Source organism: Bombus fervidus, chromosome 5, assembly GCF_041682495.2.
Source record: "Bombus fervidus isolate BK054 chromosome 5, iyBomFerv1, whole genome shotgun sequence".
In the NCBI taxonomy this organism is placed as follows: Eukaryota; Metazoa; Arthropoda; class Insecta; order Hymenoptera; family Apidae; genus Bombus; species Bombus fervidus.
In genome coordinates, this window is record NC_091521.1 from 17,749,642 (window position 1) to 17,772,157 (window position 22,516).

General features: G+C 37.7%; 1 protein-coding gene across 2 annotated transcripts in view; it reads right to left on the reverse strand.

Moving 5' to 3' along the window:
* Nucleotides 1-22,516, reverse strand: part of Ptp36e (protein tyrosine phosphatase 36E) — a 119,716-nt gene that overhangs the window by 14,977 nt on the left and 82,223 nt on the right. For both annotated transcript variants that reach the window (XM_072004413.1, XM_072004414.1), the window contains exon 3: nt 1,892-2,016. In XM_072004413.1, coding sequence (XP_071860514.1) covers nt 1,892-2,016 — 125 coding nt within the window. The remainder of the gene's footprint in view (nt 1-1,891; nt 2,017-22,516) is intronic.

Below are 22,516 nucleotides of genomic sequence, written 5' to 3' on the forward strand. Positions count from 1 at the left end.
TGCTATCGTTCGTGCTGACAATTGGAAAAAAGGCATCGATGACTCGAACTATACATTGCGGACTAGCGTGAAAGAGCGCGAGTGCACTGATAAACGTCGAACCAATTACGATGTTCCGATCGGGCGGGAAAGCAATCGACGATAGTGTATCGTTGTACATCGTACGATCTAAACGAGACCATAAATCGTCGATGATCGAAGAGATTGCGAGCTACAAATGAGTTTTTAGACACTGTCGTCTCGATAATTTTCTTACGAACCAAGTCTGACAAGGGAACTCTACCGAACGCAATGAAATATCGTTTCTCCGATGATGACCAAAATTTAACCTAGTTCGTTCCATCAACAAGAAACAGATCTTAAGATCGATCTGGTAATCGTGAAATTTGTTAGACGATAGGCATCGTTCGCTTTGTAAAATTTCTTGTTCCAAGCAGAAATTCGGACTAAAATTAAAGACTGAAATGGTGCGCTATATGTTATTACGTATATATCATTTTTATTAGAAAAACGATCGAGTAAAAATACTTAAAAAATGTTACTTGCGAGTAACGATACTTTTTAAATAGGAACACGTCTCTTTTACCATCCCTTAGCAACTTTCGGTACTATGTCACGCTGTTTCTCCTTCGCTGTCGTTGTGTGGACGCTAAGCAGAATGTCAAATTAAACGCAACTCTATTTTGGACGCCAACTTTATATCCAATATCATGGTATCGTAAATTGTATTAGTAGACGGCATAGGTCACAAAGCTACTAAAAGGTACTTTGATGTTTACTATCCTATTATAGGAACTTTGGCTTACAGACCCTTTATCCTTTAAGTACAGCATCAACGAAACTTCTATTAGTAACTGTATATAATAAAAAGAAAAAAAGGTACGATAAATTGCACTATAAAACGAGGAACGAGAAAAGATGAAAAAAATTCATGAAATGTATAATATGGAAAGCTGTATAAAATATCTAAAGTACAGTGTTTGTTAGTAGGTCAAGCGAATCTCTGTCCAGATCCTACTCTTTTTCTTGTGCTCGTTAAAATATGAATTTACACGAATAAATATCTGTTTAATTATAACGAAATGCACGCAGATTAAAATTATGTCGCGATATGTGAAACGATAAACAAGAAAAATTTGATAACGCGAAATTGTACGTGATTGGCAAGCGGAAGAAAGTTTCACGGACGATTCTATCACGAACCGATTCATCTTGTTCGCCAGCCTGTCGACCGGCAAAAGCCATCCACTGTTCTTGGATGTCTGGCCCAGAATTCGTGCACCAAAATGGCAGTCTAATGAGAAACCGATATCGAGCCGAGTTACTCGATTCCACCACCTATTCTCGGGAGACCGCTTTGTCTCCTAGATGTCGTCTGCCGCCTGTGTCTTGGCTGTCTGCCTATCTTAAGGCACTTTGCACCCTCTCTAACGTCTACAGTCTATAGTCTACATGTATACGTTTGCTCGTTGGAAACGATGGCCTTGCATAATTTCGGCCAGGAGAACGCGTTCCACGTTCGTGTATGGTCCTCTTTGCAATTTGAATATCTCGCTTTAGACCGTAGGTCAGGTTTAAAAATCGTCGATAGTTCCGTTTAGCCGGGGTTTATCGACGATTGAATTTTCTTTGGTAGATCGCATTACGCGTAACGTTTATCGGTTACCCACCCACGTATCTCGAATCTTTCGTAACGAAAAGAAGAAATCGGAGAAAAATCCTCTTAAAAACTGCTTTCAATTGCACGATACATTTGGAACAACTACGATGCCAGTGTTGCGCGTTGAAGTTATTATTGAGAGCGAGATACGAGGCTGGAAAATATCGAAGCGGCGAGGCAAAGAGGGACGAAGAAATGGAGGGAGTGTAGAAAGGGATTTATTGTCCTCACCTGAAACTCAACGCGGTACAGAACAGGAAACTTTCGACGTAGCTCGCAAAGCTTGGGGAATTGCGAGAGTTCGGTCGGTGCGGACGGCAGGGTGGTGCTCATGCTGCTACCGAGTTCCTCCGTGGCTGCCAACAAAAAAGAAGAGGATTAATGTCGTGGACGTTCGTTCTGCTCCCGCGAGTCGACAGTTTATGCTTGGGAAATTCCTTAACGCCGCAATTTTCTATAACGAAACGCATTTAAATACACAAATCGAACGCGTCTATTAGCGATCGTGTATTTTTAAGAATCGCTAAAGGTAAATAGGAAATTCGTTCGAAGCTTACGCCGCGCGATGATAACTTTTTATCGATTTTCCTTGATACACGCTGTTATTAAGTCAATGTTAACCTTGTATCGTTTTCGATCAAAACGTACTTTTCTAACGTTCAAGAAAAATACTTTGACGCGAGCAAACTATGAAAAAGTTTTTATTGGTACGTATATTCCATAAAATTTTCCACGAAACATCCCATAAAAAGTAAAAGCGTGGAATATTGTGAAATACCATAACTCAAATGCGTACGACGTTAAACACATAGATCGGAGGATCTCTACCACTGGATTCACTTGCAACGATAGTTATAAAAGACAATGTCGTAATTCAGCCTGTAACCGTTCAAAGTACAATCCTTTTGTTTCCCTGAGTAAACAACAAGTTTTATGCGACCGTGGAGCCGAGTAACTTAGCTACCAAATAGAATGCCACCTAGTTTTAAGTCGTTTTTATCCCAAGAGATCATCGGTTTGGACGCTCTACCCGATTGCGCTAAAAGACTGTTTCGAAACTGGGTCGCTTTGTCCCGCGCCTCTGCGCATAAACATCCCCCGCGGAGTAGAAAATCTCACGAGCTTCCTGGAACGTTGTCACGTTCCAATACATAACTAGTCGAAACTGGAACAACAGCAAACATCGTCGATTTTTGAATCCGTTTCACAACCAATCTCGGCAAAATTTAATAGAACGACGAATTTTATGCCCCCGAGTTCTCGAGAAATCCACGTTTCGTTTATTTATATACGCAATTATCGTTTATTAAATTTTACATCCACGAGTTGCCTGGACAAACAAACATACCGAATTAAATAAAATACAAACACCATATTTTCCCATGAAATCTCATCGATAGGATACAAAGACCAGATTACGATCGTAAGTGGCAGCCTTGTGCCACAAAATGGTCAAATTACCATCAAACGTGCGTCTCGTGTTATTTTCGACAGTGTAAAATAACCACCAGCTAGTTTCGTCGTCGGAGAACCGTATCTTCGTACGGTTGACCGTGGAAATTCCATCGAATCGTCGAACAGGGAGCCTTTGTTCCCCTAATTACATAACAATAGTTACAAACTTTAACAACCGTGACACGGGACAAAGTACAGCAGTCTCATTAGCCTTTATCAGCGTTCAATGGCCGCAAGAAAGCCACGATGACACAGCTTCGTTCCTCGTTGCTTCATCTCAACCCCTATTGTCCCCGAGCAACCCCCCTCTCCCCCTCGCCACTATCGTCGAGAGCCGGGAATAAAAAAGCAATCAGGATTTTAGTCCAGTTATACGAGACGCTTCCCGGTACAAATAGAACGACTAATTATCTCGTTCGGCGTTAAAAATAAAAAGAAGACCCTGCGGCATGGAAGTTGTGTTAATGGAGGTAGTACGGTTTCTTGCTCAAGGTTTTCATCGCAGCAGTTAAGACCGCGCGCGGTTTTGCAAATGGAATATTAGATCGGACAACGGGCGAATGAAACAAACGACAGGGCTGTGTGTAGGAAGAGTTCTTTTTTCCAGATAATTTACAAGGTGGGAACAAGTTTGCACGAATCTCATGACATTAATTGCGACGTTAGTTCTGATGCTGGATCCCAAAGCTATGGTGTTTCACGTTTTTCGAATTTTACAGCGCGCATCGAAATTGCGAAAACGACTTGGAACGAGCGAATTTTTACCATCGGTGACATTAAGGAAATAAAATATTATTTTTGTTAAAAAGCGATTTTAATACACTGGCTTTGATGTCCGAAATTGAGATTTTTCACTGGCATCTTTTTGAAATTTAAAGAAAAAAGTATTTTATAGTAGTATTTAAATATTAGTATTTATATATAGTAGTTTTTATATAGTTTTAATATAGTAGTATTTATGTAGTATTTAAAAGTATTTTATAGAGCATTTTGATTCTTTAGTCGTCATTGTTAATCGAAAATTATACAGAGAAAGAAGTATGTAAAAAGCTTTATATATGGATTGCGATTTTTTAACGAAGATTTCTCTTTAAATTCGTTCGTTAATTTTCGATTCTCACAGCAGATCCTAATCACGTCATTAAACTCACGTTACATTCGCTTCTCGTGATTGTACCGCAAAGGGCAAGTCAAAAAACGTCCCGAGTCTATCGAAGAGGCATAAATCAACGAATCTTTACTTTCCACACTCGAGTAAAATTACATCGCTATAAAAGAATAAAACATATTATTCCGAATTTATATTATTTTATATTACAAACAAACAAATAAGTATTACGAAGAAATAACAAATATTTGCCAATATGGAACAATTAACATCGCAATAATACTTGTACGAAATACCTGAAACGAAAGACAGTGACAATACAAAATAAGATATTCTAGGTACGACAGGATGTACAAACATTTCTATGATGTGGGCATCCCACTTTACTTTAAAGGAGAATGGTACACAGAGAAACCAGAGCTTTACGACCAGAACAAAGTACAGAAATATGAAAGAATGGAATAAATATTGGAGGAAGGAGGGCAACAGATTGTGTAGGATATCCGAAAGGAATATGAGAACGACGAAACACTTACAATTACCAAAGGACTGTGCAGACACGGAAAAAGTAAATTTATGCGTGGGAAGAGTTGTACGAGATGGAAGAGAGGTTGCACGAGTGGTGTAGATTGGTTGAGGAGCATTGTGAGCGCAGGAAAAGAAAGACGAGCACAGGAGACGAGAAACGTAGGTGCGATAAAGTAGAGAATAAACAGAGTGAACAGGATAATAATGGAACGAATAACATAGAATGAGAAATAAGTATTTTCGTTAGAGTGAGAAATAAACATTAGAAATAGAGTTAGGTGTGGAAGGATGAGGGGGATGAACGAACGATGGTACGTGTAATGTGCAGAAGATTATGTAAACCAAGTTCACATTTACGTGGCTTTTTCGAGGTTTTTTCAAACCTTCCATTTAAAGATCGGGGTTAAAATTACTCGTCTGAAACGTGTCGATTCGCTTCATACGTTTCAGTCTTCTTTCAATCAGCTAACAATTTTAAAAACGAGAAGCAAAACGAGTCTCAAATCGCTTCGCTGATAAACATAAATTTTGGAAATTTACCATCCTAAGGCTAACGCGCGATACACGGTCTGATTTAAAGGAACAATTTAATCGAACCAGGCTTTCTCTATCGTCGCAGCATTAATTCCCTCAACTTTCGATCTACTCGGCACCCGTGTCCGCCGACGACCGCTCGTTTATACGGTGGAACATCCCATTCGAAGCCGTAACGTCGATGAATTTGCCTCGACAAACAGTCGCGAGTTCACGTTTTTATCTATCGTCGTAACGATCGATACGCGGGATCGCTGTGCGTCCAATTATTCGCACAAGTCGTTCGACGTTTCGTTGCTCGTGTCTACAACAAAGTACCGTACGTCGGCTTTTGCGGTTAGAAAATTGCTATGCGACAAACCGTACAGGAAATGCGTCTTCCAACTGTAAGTTTACATCGTAAGCTTTGAGAATAAAATCACGGTGTTTGACATTCTTTCGAGGATTTCAGTTTCAAGATTTCTGATCGAACAATATTCTATCGAACAATGATATTGAGAAATTTAACAAACAATTTTGAAATTCTCCTCGAAATTGGAATTACAATGAATACGATTGTGAATATGGTAAATGAATAAAATTAGAAATTACAATGTTTCAAATGTTTTGCCAAGTAATATTGGAATAATTCGACCACGTAGCATTCGACACCCTCCTATCTACAAATGTCTAACGCGTCAAAGTTGAATCAAGCATGTGAATATGGTACATAAATAAAATTAGAAATTGCAATACTTTAAACTTTTTGCCAAGTAATATTGGAATAATTCGACCACGTAGCATTCTGTACCCTCCTATCGACAAATGTCTAACGCGTCAAAGTTGGATCAAGCATGTGAATATTGTAAATGAATAAAATTAGAAATTACAATGTTTCAAATGTTTTGCCAAGTAATATTGAAATAATTTGACCACGTAGCACCTTTTATCGACAAATGTCTAACGCGTCAAAGTTGGATCAAGCATGTGAATATGGTAAATGAATAAAATTAGAAATTGCAATACTTTAAACTTTTTGCCAAGTAATATTGGAATAATTCGACCACGTAGCATTCTGTACCCTCCTATCGACAAATGTCTAACGCGTCAAAGTTGGATCAAGCATGTGAATATTGTAAATGAATAAAATTAGAAATTACAATGCTCCAAATTTTTTGCCACATAATATTGAAATAATTCGACCACGTAGCATTCTGTATTCTCCTATCGACAAATGTCTAACGCGTCAAAGTTGGATCAAGCATGTAAATATGGTAAATGAATAAAATTAAAAATTACAATGTTTCAAATGTTTTGCCAGGTAATATTGAAATAATTTGACCACGTAGCACCTCCTATCGACAAATGTCTAACGCGTCAAAGTTGGATCAAACATGTGAATATTGTAAATGAATAAAATTAGAAATTACAATGCTCCAAATTTTTTACCAAGTAATATTGAAATAATTCGACCACGTAGCACCTCCTATCGACAAATGTCTAACGCGTCAAAGTTGGATCAAGCATGTAAATATGGTAAATGAATAAAATTAAAAATTACAATGTTTCAAATGTTTTGCCAAGTAATATTGAAATAATTTGACCACGTAGCACCTCCTATCGACAAATGTCTAACGCGTCAAAGTTGGATCAAGCATGTGAATATGGTAAATGAATAAAATTAAAAATTACAATGTTTCAAATGTTTTGCCAAGTAATATTGAAATAATTCGACCACGTAGCATTCTGTACCCTCCTATCGACAAATGTCTAACGCGTCAAAGTTGGATCAAGCATGTGAATATTGTAAATGAATGAAATTAGAAATTACAATGCTCCAAATTTTTTGCCACATAATATTGAAATAATTCGACCACGTAGCATTCGACACCCTCCTATCGACAAATGTCTAACGCGTCAAAGTTGAATCAAGCACGTGTCAAGGTACACGATTAGAGGGTGGTTTGGAGGGGTTAGCAGCGCTTGAAAGTCACCACGGTGTTTCGAAGAGGCGGGTTAAATGACCTGGCTCGCGAACGTTTGCTCTTTGTACCGTGTCATTCACAGGTGCTACCGAAATAATACCAAACTCTGAGCGGTCGTTTCGCTCTCGAATTTCCAACCCGTTTAAAGCGTAGCCCGTCCCTCTGGACGCGTTTCGTGGAACGATACGTTGACGTTCCGGTGAAACTGTCAATGTCGTGAGTGGAATTGAATAAACTGTTCGTAAGTGAACGAGTGCTTGGACGTACTGCAATTGTAATTGCAAATCGAGAGGATATCCTGCCTCTTGGCGATAATAAATTTCATTCGTTTCTCCGATAACGCTTTGTACCGAGAAACGATTCTTCGATCTTTCACGAGGATCCTTTTCGGTGATTTTTCCAAAGAAACAACATAGTTCTCTCGAGATGAAAAGATAAGTCGATGAATGGCGAGAAGCGAAGGAATTTAACGATACCATCGGCAACGACGAATTACTTTTTCTTCTTCGTTGCGTTTCTCTCTCGACGATGTTACCTAATTGCCTTTTGCCTTTCTCGATTCTCTAGCTGCCTCGATAATCAGCCGTTTTCCATTGGCCGCGTTGCTTCTTTGAGACGCTCGTTAAAATGAACAGATTCGTTGCTCGGTGTTCGTGATCGTTCGTTTGAAGCGGAATGGATGAAAATCGTCGGTTGTGCTTTTGGTTCGTTTGGTCCATGTTAATTTGAATTTTCTACTCTCGTGTTTCTTTGTTTTCAGATTATGGTTGGCGAGGTCGGTTCGTTTAAGCGCGTGTCAAAACTTTTTCCTCTTCCAGTTTCCCCGTACTCTTACTACTTACAAAAAAGAAAAAAAAAGGAAGACAAAACGATAACAGAAACACCTCGGCTACGTTTTATCGAATAATTCGATCGATTAAACAACAATGTTAATAATACATCGATATACTTGTATCAAATATCGTTAAAATATATCGTTTAGAAATGTTTGAATAGAAAATATTATTCACGGCAAATATAGCGAATAAACAAGATTAAGCGCGAATAGAGAGTTTGAAACAGTTCAGAGAATTCAATATTCTCGCATTTAAGCGAAGAACACACAAAGTTCGTTCCTCTTAGTGTCCACGTGGACGCAATTAACTGACTCGTCCTTCAAGAGTATCAAATACTTGTCCAAAACTAGTGCAAAACTAGTAACAGCATTACCATCCAAACATCCAAAAGTTTCGCCAACTTCCATTAAACAATCGTCAAACTCGTTTATGAAAAGCTTTCGAAATCAGCAAATCCAAGCGAAATTAGGACTGCCTTTCTACGTCGTAAAAACTCGCGGTTAGTTCCCGCAAACGTAATTACAATGGAGGAATTGAATGTCGTGTCCGACACAGGCCATCCATTATCACTATCGGGAAGTTTGCCAAGTAAAGAATCGAAAGAGAAAAAAATAAAAGAAAGAAAGGAAAGAAGAAAACTATGTTGCCTGGACTTTTTCACTCGTCCGCTTCCACACGTACAGTATAGTTTCGATATAACTAGCAAAAGTTTCATATATTCGCAGGTTTGCGGTTCTTCGAAATACGATCGTGATTTTAATAGCAGGTACGTTGCGCTTTGTTCCGTCGTTTCGTGAATATACCGGTTCTCTTCTTCGGGGCAGGCCTGAAACTGTTTCAGTTACCGCAAATTGCCTCAAAGAAGCCCTAAATTACCTTCAATTAATCGCAAAACGTCGGAACAAAGGGCAACGTGTCGTTAACCCTCTGTCTGTAAACTTATTTTTCCTGACGTCGTCTGTATGTTGGGTCGTTCAAGTCCATACGATTTTTTAAATTTCTAAAAAATCTCCAAAAGTTCTTGGATGCTCTTCCAAGTTTACAGAATATCGTCCAATAGCTTCTATTGCTACGTGTTGCTTTAATTCTTTTTTAAGCAAAGGAAAATTTAAACAAAAGTACGGGAAAAATAAAAAATTACTTAAAAATGTTAAAAAGCGCGATCGAAACCCAAAGAAACACAGCTACGCGTATCATCTAATGTACGTACATCGCGAAAGTTGGAAATATAAAATCCACGTATCATTGGATTTTAGTGTAGAAACTGATAGAATTATTAGTGGCGTTGGAAAAGTGTCTTTCTTCCGCAAACGTGTTTTTTACAACAGTGCACCTTCGTACAAACGCGAAACCAAGTCTGTGAAATGTCGCGGTGTTTATCTCAAAATTCGACGAAATAATATAAAACAAAACAACGTTGTGCGTTTATTATTTTCTCATAAAACGAGAGAAACTTTCCGGACAACCTGATATTAGCACATACAGAGAAGCAAATTAAATTTGATAAATTTGTGTTAAGGTTATTTGACGTAGGTGGATACAAAGGAACGCGTGGATAAATTGTAAGGTATTGTAAGTATATATATATATATATTGTGAATATTAAAGTACAAAGTGTAGAATACAATGTAAGCTGGTCCATATCCGCACGCTAGTGTCACACGCTCAAGAAGACCATCCGCTCAGTAACCAGACAGACCGAACACCCTGCATGCCACATCTGTTGAAACAATAACTAAAAAGGCCCCTTCAAAGGGACTAGACCCTCGGTAGAAGGACCTTCCTAAACCAGCGCTAAAACAGTCCGTCGCAGCATCTCGAAGCTGTCTGTTCTAACATTCCGAACCACGCTGTTGTAACCGTCACTCTGTTGGATTTCCGTAATAAATCTCATTGTCGCGTACGAAGTTCTATTTTCTTCACCCTATTCGCGAAAGAATCATTTCGTTCGAATCGCGACGCGAGGAGATCACCGGCGATCCGTTAGTTTCGCGATCTTTTGTGTCTCCGACGTGACACTAGCAATGTTACCCTGAGACTAAAAGAACCCTGAAGCCAACGTCGCACATGTATCGCTTATGGTCCGTCCTCGACGCATTCTTTTGTCTATGCGCTGTCGATGGCTTCGGTGCTTGAGAGAACCGAAGACCAGATGTAAAGTTTTCTTAGAAGCGGCGACCACTTCGACAATTTGATAATTATAAAATATTCCTAGCGAAGATGCTCAATGACCAAGGTAATGAGTGCAAGAGTTCCGCTATATTTTTTTTTATCGAAACCACGTCAGTGATGGATCTCTTTTTTCATTTCATTTTTCTCAGTTTAATCGTTCGTAAGTTTGCTCGTCCTCGATCGTTCTTCCACTTTTTCAATGTCATTTTCGTTCTAAATGTACGAAGGTGAATGAATACATCCTTTGTTCCTACTGATAGCAATTAATGTAATTAGATCAAGTGCCTTTGAGAACTGGAGATGCTACATTCTACTTCGGCCAGGCTCAAAAGGCGAATCGCGTGCGAATACAATATTTTTCGGAGAAATTCTCCGCCATTGTTATCGTATACGTCGTGTTTAAGAACATTTATCTTTTTTACGAAGAGAAAAGCAGAAAATATTACACAGTGTCCGGAATTTATCGTTTAATAAATGTGTTTTGTAATTTTCGAAATTTTTAGGTCATTGTAATATAAATATAACTCCCGATATTTGCCGATGATTATTATTATATAATATTAATTATTTTACCTTTCAACGTTAGACTATTACTACATACTTTTATGTACAGTTTTCGTATCTAGGAAATGAATTTATGAAGAATGGAAAATTCATTTCTCTTCGTGAATTTTCTACTTGCATCTTTCACCTTGGTTGTTCGATAGTAATTTATAATTAAACTAAGCTATTGTTCCCATTATAATATTATACTTTTTTCATAAATCATATAGGAGGTAGTTTTGTCAGACAAACAATCAGACAGAATATCGTTTATCTTTAATCTTTTAACGTCCACCCCTGTTCCTTCACTTTTCCCTCGAAGTAGATTTCATACGAAATTACCAAGAGCACTACGCATGTATAAACTAAAATTCCCTACTATACTCACAGTATTAAACCCTTTTACTAACATTGTTTCTTTGAACTCAACGTGGAATATGAAACTTTGTTATATTCTCCTTAACATTTCATGCACATATAAACTTTCGTTTTTTCAAATATACACAAAGCATAATCTTTCAAACGAATCGATTATTTCGTTCGATTTGATTCTTCGAAGAGAGCAGAAACGTTGTAGACGGTAATTGACTTTTCATTGAAAATCTCGTCAATAGCGTCCCGATTTCTAATATCGTAAAATGAGGATGCGTTCCAGATATAAGATTTATGGAAACGATATTACGAAGCGTCGTTTCAGTTTCGTATTTCACAGTCGATCGATACGATCGTATGGAATACGGTTGTCAAGAGTGAGCGCTTCATTATATCTCGCAAGATCGCCGACACAGCAACCTTTCATCTTTGTTTGGTGACACGAGTCAGGGGATTTTCATCTTCGACCTTCCACCAAGATAGAAGCACGTTTCCTTAGAAGAAAGAGCCAATTTTTGTCGTCAAATGGATCGCACAAATTTCTTTTAAGACGTTTCGTCGTCGCGATGTAACAAATTGTTAATATACGCGACGTGATTAACCCAGCGTAACTCCATTTATGCGACGAAGTATCATAAAGCTTACTGAATTTTTTCAAAGAAACTTCAATTCTAACATAAATCTATAAAATCCTTCATCTTTTTTTTATAAATTTCTTCTTAAAATTTCAAAATTATTATTCAAAATTTCCTTTGCCATTGGCTCTTCAAAATCGTTATTTTTCGTACGAGTTTTGCGCGAGAGTTTGAAAATTCGTGGCTAGTGCGATTGTCACGTTTCGCAGTGTCTTTTGGTATGCGGTCTGGACAATCGTGTTTGCGGCATAGCTCGACAGGTGTGCAATTACCATCGACGAACACACGGAATATGGATTGCGAACAGGTTGACGCTAAATCTACGGCCCACTTTTGGTAGAACGCCCATAACGAGCTCAGCACGTGTTGTTGCAAACGTATTAAACGGATAATCAGCTTGGTTAGTACGTTCCGATGGAATAATATGTATACAAGTACATTAGTTTTAACTTGAATGTAATTAAATTTAGATGTCGGATAAATTTCTCCAATTCTGCGATTCTATAATTCTGTGATTATGTAATATATCGTGCGATTGGATGCGCAAACGACGTTGATAATTGGGAAATTAAATTTTGACTGGATATTGTTTTTGTTTCTCTGTATAAAAAGTATCTGTACACTACCGTTTTTATGTCATTTGCATAGTAATTAATTGGGTCTTAAGTATTCGCAGCACTTCGTAGTACTTTCGTGTAAATTTGATGCTACGAAAGTAAAAATCCGTTGAAATTTGAAAAATTAAAAATTCGTCTCTTTAAAACGTTGAACACGAGCCGAAGCAAAACTCAAGAATTTAAAAGTTGCACCCCATGAAAATCGTTAGTCTTATTTAAAAAAAAAAAATCGTTGATTGACCAAACTGAACGCTTGAAAATTTCCCCTCTTGCAACCCTCGAAACTCGAAACTCCTAAGCTCTATCAAACTTTAAACTTCCAAACTTTCGAACCTTCGAAATCCAAGGGAAAGAGAAATCTCAACTCCGAGAAATTATTATTTCCTCGATCTCTTCTCCTCCTTCTTCAGCACACAAGTTTTTTTTTTTTTTTTTGTTTTTGCTTCGAGAGTTGATAGAGCCATTCAAACATCCCCTTTTAGACGCGACATCCTGTACATCATAGTGCTGTCGAGTCCTCTAATTAGGATTATTAAAACCCTGTCTCCGAGGGGCAGCTTAATTTCCAACTGATTCGATCAACGTAGTCCAAATCATGTGGCATTGAAAGGGACGTGTGTGCGACTGTCTAATAAATCGAATAGAGAGTAATGTTAATGAAAGCTACTCGTGTTATCATTTGAATGCGAAAACACGAATACCATGCATTCCATTCGATTCCATCTGACTCGAATGGTATATCGAACGAAGGCTAGCTGACTATAATCTCGACGAATTTCAAATTCAAATAAACCACTCGATGGCGAAATTATACGAATCTGACTCGAAAGCTGACGGAACGTTGATCGAAGGGAATTTAAGCGAGAAATTAACGTTCGTTCGACGAGGGATTTTATGTGATTTTATGTTGAAACAATTCGACGAACTAAAGGACTTTTTCAGTTATTTTATTTGTTTTACAAAGAGGAAATAGAGTTGCTTGAATGGAAATATGATATGCAGATATTCGTAGGTTTAGAAAGATTAAAATTTCCATTGTTTCGGATTATTTAATTTCCCAAATTTTGAAACGTAAGAGAAGATGAAGAGAGGATGGTGTTGATCTTTGTAAAAATCTAGAGATTCGCGTTAACATCTAAATTTCTCTAAATTTATTATTCTATTATTTACTCGGCTTTACTACGGCTTCCTTATTATTCATTTATACATTCGTTCGTTCGTTCTTTCCATAGTATATCTTGAAATATTTCTTGGTACACACGCGTGGAATATAGCCAGTAGCCAAATATTCCGACATAAAGAAAAAGCATTCGTAGAAGCTACCACACGGATATCCTTTTCAGTTTTCATCGCGAGTCTTCTTTTCAACTCGTTCTCGCAACATTTTTAATTACATATTCCAGAAGAAACATCATGGAGAAACATTATTAAATAAACTTTAAGAAAGAAAATAATCAAGCAATAAAAAAACATTCGAATCCGAGAATATCTGCAAGAAATAGGACTGTCGTGTCGTGCTGTCAGAGTGAGAAGACAACCCAAGAAACTTACACCCTGCAAGAATGATACGAGTCAACAGTATCCAACAACTAAGAACCACAAGCATGCGACAACTACACGTCATGTACGTTTAATTACGTTAATCTACTCTTTGGAATTTGCTCTTCAAATGAATCAAAATGCAGCGTGGTAACATCTGAATTAGAACTGTCGTACACACCGTCTGCTTCCTTTTCCACCAGTTCCTGCAAATTATACGCCATTCTCATAGCCCTTAGATACACAAAGGAATCAAATAACGACATGTTCGTTATTCATACCACAAGAATCGATGTAACCATCATCCTTGGTGATCTAACTCCGTAGAAAGAAAATCCTTTCGCGCGCGAAATCTTGGAAACGTTGTCGGAAACGAAGAACAGCGTGCGAATGGCAGAAATATTATTATTCACTGAAACAACATCCACCTCCAAACGCACGGAAACTGACAACACGATTGCAACAAACAGCCTTCCGTCTATCAGAGTCAACGTCACCACTGATCTACCACAAGAACGTCAAAGTTCTTTTTTTTTTTTTTATTTAATTTGTACTTTACAATTTGTCCAGCTGGACGTTCGATAAATTTTTCTAGCTTTAGAGAACGTCAAAGCGACGATCAAAAGTAAAATCATTTCCAACGCGTAAAATTGCAAAACGAAAGACAACAGCATAAAGTTCCAAGTAATTTCAAGACGATTTAAAATAAGAAGGAAGAGATAAAACGGCTCTTATAGTTTCTAAAGAGATTAAAAATCATCCTTCGATGAAAATTCTCCCTTCGTCACCGTAGACCGAAGTTTAATTATATTCGACAGAGTAATTCCACTCGTCGTCTTACAATTTTCTTGCGCAAAGCAGTCACGCTGGGTAAACTAATATCCTGTGCTTGCTCTTACAAGGGCAACTTTGATACCCGGGGCTTTATTTCGCGCCTACGCACACGCGTGCGTGTACGATGAAATTGACGTGTGATTTATGAGAGGGTTTGCAAGGTTCCGTTTCGGATGGAAAATATTTCGAATAAAAATCTCTGGAAAGCGAACTTTATACGATAAAGTTAGGCAGAGGCCAACCTGGATTTTTCAATGTTCAAATCTTTTCAAAGTTACGTTCTTTGCAAACATCGATGGATAATCGGTAAACTGCTATGATTTCTATACCATTTTATGTTTTTACGAACACAACTAAACAAATAGAAAGTGTAGAGAGATTTTTTTTACAAAATGGGAGTGTTTGTACAAATGCGGCTTTTTATAGAAATCTATATTTTTATGAACACAACTAATCTATTTCGGACATTTTATTTAGTTTTCCATGTTATGCGCATTATTGGCATTTCCATACCATTGAGTTTCGCACATACGCATGAAAATCTACGATTTAACTATATAGTATATTTTTATCACATTACGTGATTAATTTTAATAATAAGAGTATAATTAATTCAGTCATTAATAATAATCCTCGTGGCATCGGTCGTAAATCTAATGATCGCCATGACGATCAACACATGACATCCTTATACGAAAATATCGGTGATACGAAGATCCGAGTTCGCGTGTATTTTCGAGGTTTGCGTCAACGAAGAAGAAACCACGGGGTAAAGAAAGGAAATCGATTGACGCTACTGGAGGACACGAAAGTATAATTGGATTAAACGTTCCTCTCGACGAAAAGATTGAAATACAGAAAGTAATATTTGTGTTAAACCGAGTTACAATATGAAAGAAAGGCAGTGAAAATGAACTTTCTCACTTAGGTATTATTAATCGACAGAAACGATCAGAATACAAATTCTAGTCGAATAAAAATTCTATAAAAGCTGCACAAGTAATTAAACAACGTGAATAATATCCACTAATTTAGCTAATTTGATCAAATGCTTCCTCTGTTCTGGGAACGACATAGTCTCCCTGAAAATTTCTTCTTTTTTTCGAAATCTGTTCGAGAGTAAATATGGAAAAATAAAAAAGTAAGTAAAAAAAGTACTTTAGTTTTTTTTTTTTAATCGCACAAACAGTTCGAAACCAGGAAAAGAATATCCAAATTTGATACTTTAACTCCTAAAGTTAAGATTATTTTAAATATCTTCTTTTATTTTTCATTATTATTCTAGTTTTATATTCGCTGATTTCTGAATAAGTATCAAGTTATTTCTACCAAGTTCAATTAAACAGTCAGTCCAGCTACTTAAAAGAAGTACCAAATTCGAAACGAGTCACGTTTCTTGACCATTTCCTTAAAAACGTCTCTAGGGATAAATGGACATCGTTCCTAGGGGAAAAATTCGGCTGGTCTGGAAGACTAAGGATCGGTGTTCGTGCTGGTGACTTTAGCGGCCGTCGGTTAAATTGATTGGACCGTGCATTCTCTAATTCTGCACTTGGATCACGGATCCAGAGTAATATAGAATAAACATCGACCCAGTAACCCAAAGTAAACGCTGCATCTCAACTTACTCGACTTACGCGCGCTCGTTTCGTTCCGTTTCGTTTCGTTTCGTTTCGTTTCGTTCTCGTGGCGTATGCGTAAATTATCACACGTGCACGCGACGAAGCGATTTATTTATACTCACGATATTCGTCGTAAAATGTATACAAAGATGTCTTAAAAAAATTCGTTATACGAGACACTGAATGAAATTTTGATCTTGACGAACATTCACAGTTTCGTTGTCACGAGAAAACCGTGACAAATTGAGAACATCTGTGCAGATCGCGCTATTACGCGTAGAAAAATAGCGAAGTTTTGTCTCGTGCTCATAAATCAATGCGAAAAATTTTGTTCCCTTAAATATTCGGCGTTAACCCTTGGGCTACACGCTATCTGCCGCTCGCGCGAGCCATAGCAAGCAAGAAGTTCGATCGCGCGGCGTGCCATTCATCTGTTCAGCCGTGTGCCCGAACTGGCGCAAAATGTATATTTCTTATGGCACGTATATTTAGGGGCTACAAAATGAATTGTGAAATAATTGTTAGAATTTAATCTTGAAGTTAAGATTAATAATCTGTGGAAGACACAATGTTTGTGTTGAAATAATATTCAGTGATTTATTAAACAGAACTACAGAACCTGATGTGTGTAAGCGAGTGATACAATTAACAACGTATGGAAGAATTGTTGATTGTTGGCCAGTTACTCTTACATGATCCCTTAAATATTTTGAGCCCCGCTCTCTATACAGTAACGAGTATGACCTGTGTAAGTGTCCTGTTCAAATGCCTGTGTGAGTCTCTGTGCAAGGGTATTTATGTCTATGCGTGAGATATCGTTGTATTCCAACAGTAATAAACAACGTTTGAGGACAAATAGTGTTTTTAAGACGTCTAAGATCAGTTAACGAAAACAATTTATTACTTCAAAGTGGATAATGAGTCACTAGCAATTTGTAAATCACCACGACTCAGACTCGTGGGTTCCGTTTATGACACGAATTCTTTACCACGAGTCTGACTCGTGGTTTTCGCTTATGGCAAAAATCCCTTACCACGAGCGAGACTCGTGGTTATAGGCCAAGGGATTAAACGAAGGAAAAACCTTCGCGTTTCGATTCTAAAATTCCCTACGATTCTCTATAGAATCTATTACCAAGCCAGGAAGAAAAATGGAATTTCCATTTTCCACCCTAGTAATCCCCGATTCTAAAAACAATCGCAACAGAGTCGCTAGAGTCTCCAATCGTCACGAGATTTAACCACGCTTTAAATCATTCTCCTCGTCCACGATATACACGCATATTTGGTTGGCAACTAAGTGATTGCGGATTTTGTCGATACCACCTAATGACAAAATCCGCAATTACTTAGTTGCCAACCCAATAGATAAACTGGCTTCGAAATTTGGATACAGACGACAAAATGTTTCCTCGATTATTATCTGTTGATGTGGTCGCCACTTCTAAGAAAACTCTACATTTGGTATCTAGTTTTCTCAAGCACCGAAACCATCGACAGCGCATAGACAAAAGACCGCGTCGAAGGCAAACCATAAACGGTACACATGCAACGTTGGCTTCAGGGTTTTTCAGTTATAGAGTTTTTTTTTTTTATTGATTGTTTGTTAAATTTTTACAATTTGTCCAGAAGGACATTTGATAAAATATTATAGCTTAGAGAATAAAAGAATAAAAAAAATAAAAAATAAAAAAATAAATAAAAAAATAAATAAATAAATTATAGAGTAACACCGACTGCCAGCGTGCGGATCTGGACCACCTCATATTGTATTCCAAACTTTGTACTTGCACTTTAATTTTCAAAATATATATATTTTCCACCTTACAATTTATCCACGCGTTCCTTTGTATTCACACACATCTAATAACCTTAACATTATCATACTAGTTATATATGATAAATTGCCTGTTCCTCGATAAGTTCATATACACGGAGTTTTACCGCATATCTAAATTATATGAAACGAAAAGGAAGAAGAATCTGTAAGAAATATACCGCGAGAACGTTTTATTTTTGGTTGACGAGTATTTTTCCATCGGTTGCAAGGATAACGCGTTATCGATCGAATTAGACACATCGACCGGTAGTTTCGCTGTCGCTAGCAGCCTAGTCGCCACGGCATCGTCTTGTATCCGATATAAAATTGAAACTAACTATCGCGTTCTTTCGTGACACTTGAAACGTACGATGCCTATGTGTCTTCTATCTCTTTCGTCGTTACATCGATCTGTTACTTTATCATCGAAACGTACCATCGTTATATGAACCGGAGAATAAAAGCCGAGCACATTTACCTACAAACTTGGGAAATACTCGGTTATTTCACGTTGTCTCGAATCTTTCTGCGAATTGAATTAAAATTTTCATTGCGCTCGTTTCTAAGTAATCCAAGAGAAACTTTAGTTACTCGTAACGCGATTTTTATATTTCAACTTCAACGTTCTTTTAATCGGCGAAAAGACTTCAAATATTGTAAGAAAAAGTCGAACGCAAAAGTGAAAGAAAAATTCATTCGTATCAATTTCTTTGTCAAAGCGTTGGTCGAGAGAAAGACGCGATCTGTTTGAAGATAAGGGGGGAAAAAAAATAACACAGCTGGGTCAGAGTACAAGAACAGCCAGATAAATTCTCTTTGTAAGGATTGGCCACCTTCTGGCGCTTTGTACGAACAAACAACGAATTACACGTTGCAAGAGGGTGGAAGAAAAGAAGGAAACAACGAAACAGCGTTGTTGAAGCAAAGGCCACGTGCCTTTCCGCGCGATAGTTTCACCCTCGCTTACAGAAACTCGCCCCCTTATTCCCCTAGCTCGTTTACCGTGGCGTGTTCCCTCCGAAAGAACTCGAAATCTCTCGAGTCGTACACCGAGATTCGAATCGACGCACCTTCCTTCGATATGGCCATTTTCACGATTTAAGTTTACTCGATGGGGGAGACAATCTCGCGAATTCGACGGCGAACGTTCCATCGAACTACGGAGAACGGGAAATACGGCTTTTAGGATGTTTTATTTCGTCGTTTGAGCGAAAGAATCTTCGATAGTGTTTGTGTGGAATATAGAGGGATTCGTGTGGAACGTAGAAAGATTCGTGTGGCTTCTACTCGGAAGCCACATTTAAATTTAATAGCAGTTCTTGGTTTTCTAATCGTTTACGACAGGAGGGTGAATGGATTTAAAGTAGATTCGAATAGATATTTCTCTTTTTCTTTTTTTTTTTTTTCTGTTGAGGATAATTAGCTGTTTTCATACAGAAGAATTTTATATCGTTCGAACGGGAGAGCTTTCTCGATTCAATTTAATCGATTGATAATTTAGTAGTAATTTAGTTCCGTCGAAGAACATTACGTCGTTTAAACGAAGGAATTTTCCCAAGTTTTATAGTTGTTGAGAATCTTGGATCTTAATAGCCGAAATAATGGTATACGAACACTAAATTTATACTTGGAATTTATATTAGAATAGTTATATATTTATTTGATAAACGATTTCAAAGATATTCATCGATACGCACTTGCACGCGTCTCAGCTTCTTCCATACCACACTGTTAACCGACTGAACAGTTTACATTCCTTTGTTTTCGAGACGCCGCGCGCACACATACTTCCACGCGCTGATAGACACATACAAGTATCACTACTACGCAGCTAATTTAGTCTAGCACATAAAATTATACATATCTCAATAATAGTATTGATTTTAATAGGATAGTTTTATTTTTGTCTCGTAAAATTATAAGATTCAAGTTGTTAGCTCCTAACGTTGTAGAATTTTGTCTAACATATCAGGAATGGCGTATCGCCTTGATCATTTCTAATACATCGATCGACAAAATGACGTTTGCACGGACAGAATCGTCGTGTCTAAAATCATGAGTTACATGGTGGACCATTTAAAGGGTAAACAGACAGACGATGCCTCTCATCTCGTAGCTTTATCAAGAGAAATCCGGAAAGGTATCCAAAGCACGTATCTCGTTCGAGAAATTGGCCAGAATCTCGATGTTCGTACAAAGACCAAGATGCTTCATAGACAAGCTATGGCATTAACATGCAAATAAGTTTGAGTTGCGAATGAGCCAACCAAATCGTTAAGGAATTCATATGCAAAAATCAAGCAACTCATGTAAGCGCGTACATAAATAGTTATAGACGTAGAAATATATATTTGCAAATACCGATATTACGAGTTTGTCAAGAGATCAACGCGATTGAGCGAAGTAAATTTGGAATAAAAAGCAACTACTTATGCTATCTGTTGAAGTGGTCACCACTTCTAAGAAGATTGACATGGAAACAACATATCTTAGATAAAACCAAACGACTCGAAGCAAAATTTAAAAAATTCTACTGGCACATCGGCCGACGTTCCAACTTAAACGCGCAAAGTAAAATTACACTATACAAAGCCATATTGAAACCTGTTTGGATCTATGGAATCCAACTATGGGGAACAGCGAGTAATTCCAACATAGAAATTCTTCAACGATTCCAATCGAAAACCTTAAGATCCCTGATAGACGCACCTTGGTACGTCACCAAAGAAACGATACATCACGACCTCGAGATACCCACGGTCGAAGAAGAATTATCCAAATTCAGCAATAGACATAGCACAAGAGTTAACAACCACCAAAACCCTCTAATTACTCAACTACTCGACACGTCGGAACAGATTCGCAGGCTAAAAAGACATTACACCTTAGACCTAAGCACTAGATTCAAATGGAATCAAACATACTATAAACACTTATTAACCATGTCATAGTACCACGCCTGATAAATTTACTTAAAATTCTCTAACGAGGATTGATTGTAAAATAAACACAAATAAAAAAAAACCTTTAAGAAAAGTCTACATCTGGTCTTTTTAGTTTTCTCAAGCACTGAAGCCATCGACAGCGTATAGACAAAAGACTGGGACGAAGGCTTCAGAGCTTTCGGTCATAGGGTAACACTGCTAGCGTGCGGATCTGGATCAGCTCAATTATATTCCTACTTGTACTTACTTCTGTATTTTCTACTTTACAATTTATCCACGCGTTCCTCTGTTCACACATCTAATAACTTCAACAGTAATCTTCAACTGTGTGATATTGTTGAAGTGATCTCCACCCCTAAGGAAACTCTACATCTGGTCTTTTAGTTTTCCCAAGCACCGAAGCCATCGACAGCGTATAGACAAAAGACTGGGTCGAAGGCAGACCATAGACAGTAGACAGGCGACAGGGCTTTCGGTCAAAGGGTAACACTGCTAGCGTGCGGATCTGGATCAGCTCAAATTATATTCCTATTTGTATTTACACTTCCGTATTAAAATATATTTTCTACCTTACAATTTATCCACGCGTTCCTTTGTTAATACATCTAATAACCTCAACGCTATTTCCTTGCCTCTCTATAACAAATACATTTGCAAATTTAAATTTCAAAATTAAGTGATCTGTTTCTTGTGGGATATTGAATATTAATTTTGAACCTGTATTATTTCTATATAATTCTCTTCGAACTCTCAAAACGCTTTGTTTTCGTCTTTGAATCGTCGTGTCTCGTCTTTGCTTCGCAAAATTCAAATCTATTGTATTCGAATCCACTTCGTTCCCCATAAAACACGCGAATAATTTTCTAATTTCAGAGAGAAACACGTAAGCGAATCGCCGACAAATTCGACCGCGTTAAAGCGTGATTTTCTCGACAGCCATCGTACAGGACGCTAAATCGATTTCAAATAAATACCGCGTGTCTTGTTCTCTCGTTCGAATCGAATCGAATCGAATGCACGTGAAACGGTTTCACGCCGAATAAAAGCTCGACGATCAAATATCATTCAAATATCTTTTCATTTTCAACTTAGGAATTAAGAATCGTAAAACTCGACGGTTAGACGAGAAAATGTAGAAACTCAAACGCTCAGACATAGAACGAATAGAGAAACGTACAGACCAGAGATCAAACAAAAAGATAAACGGAGAAACCAAAAGTCTGAAGATCAGACGGAGGAAGCAAATGTTCAAAGAAATCAAAGGGAAAGAGAAACGAAGGTAAAACGAGGAAGAAGACGGATTATGAAACGAAGAAACGTAGTGGCGTTTGTG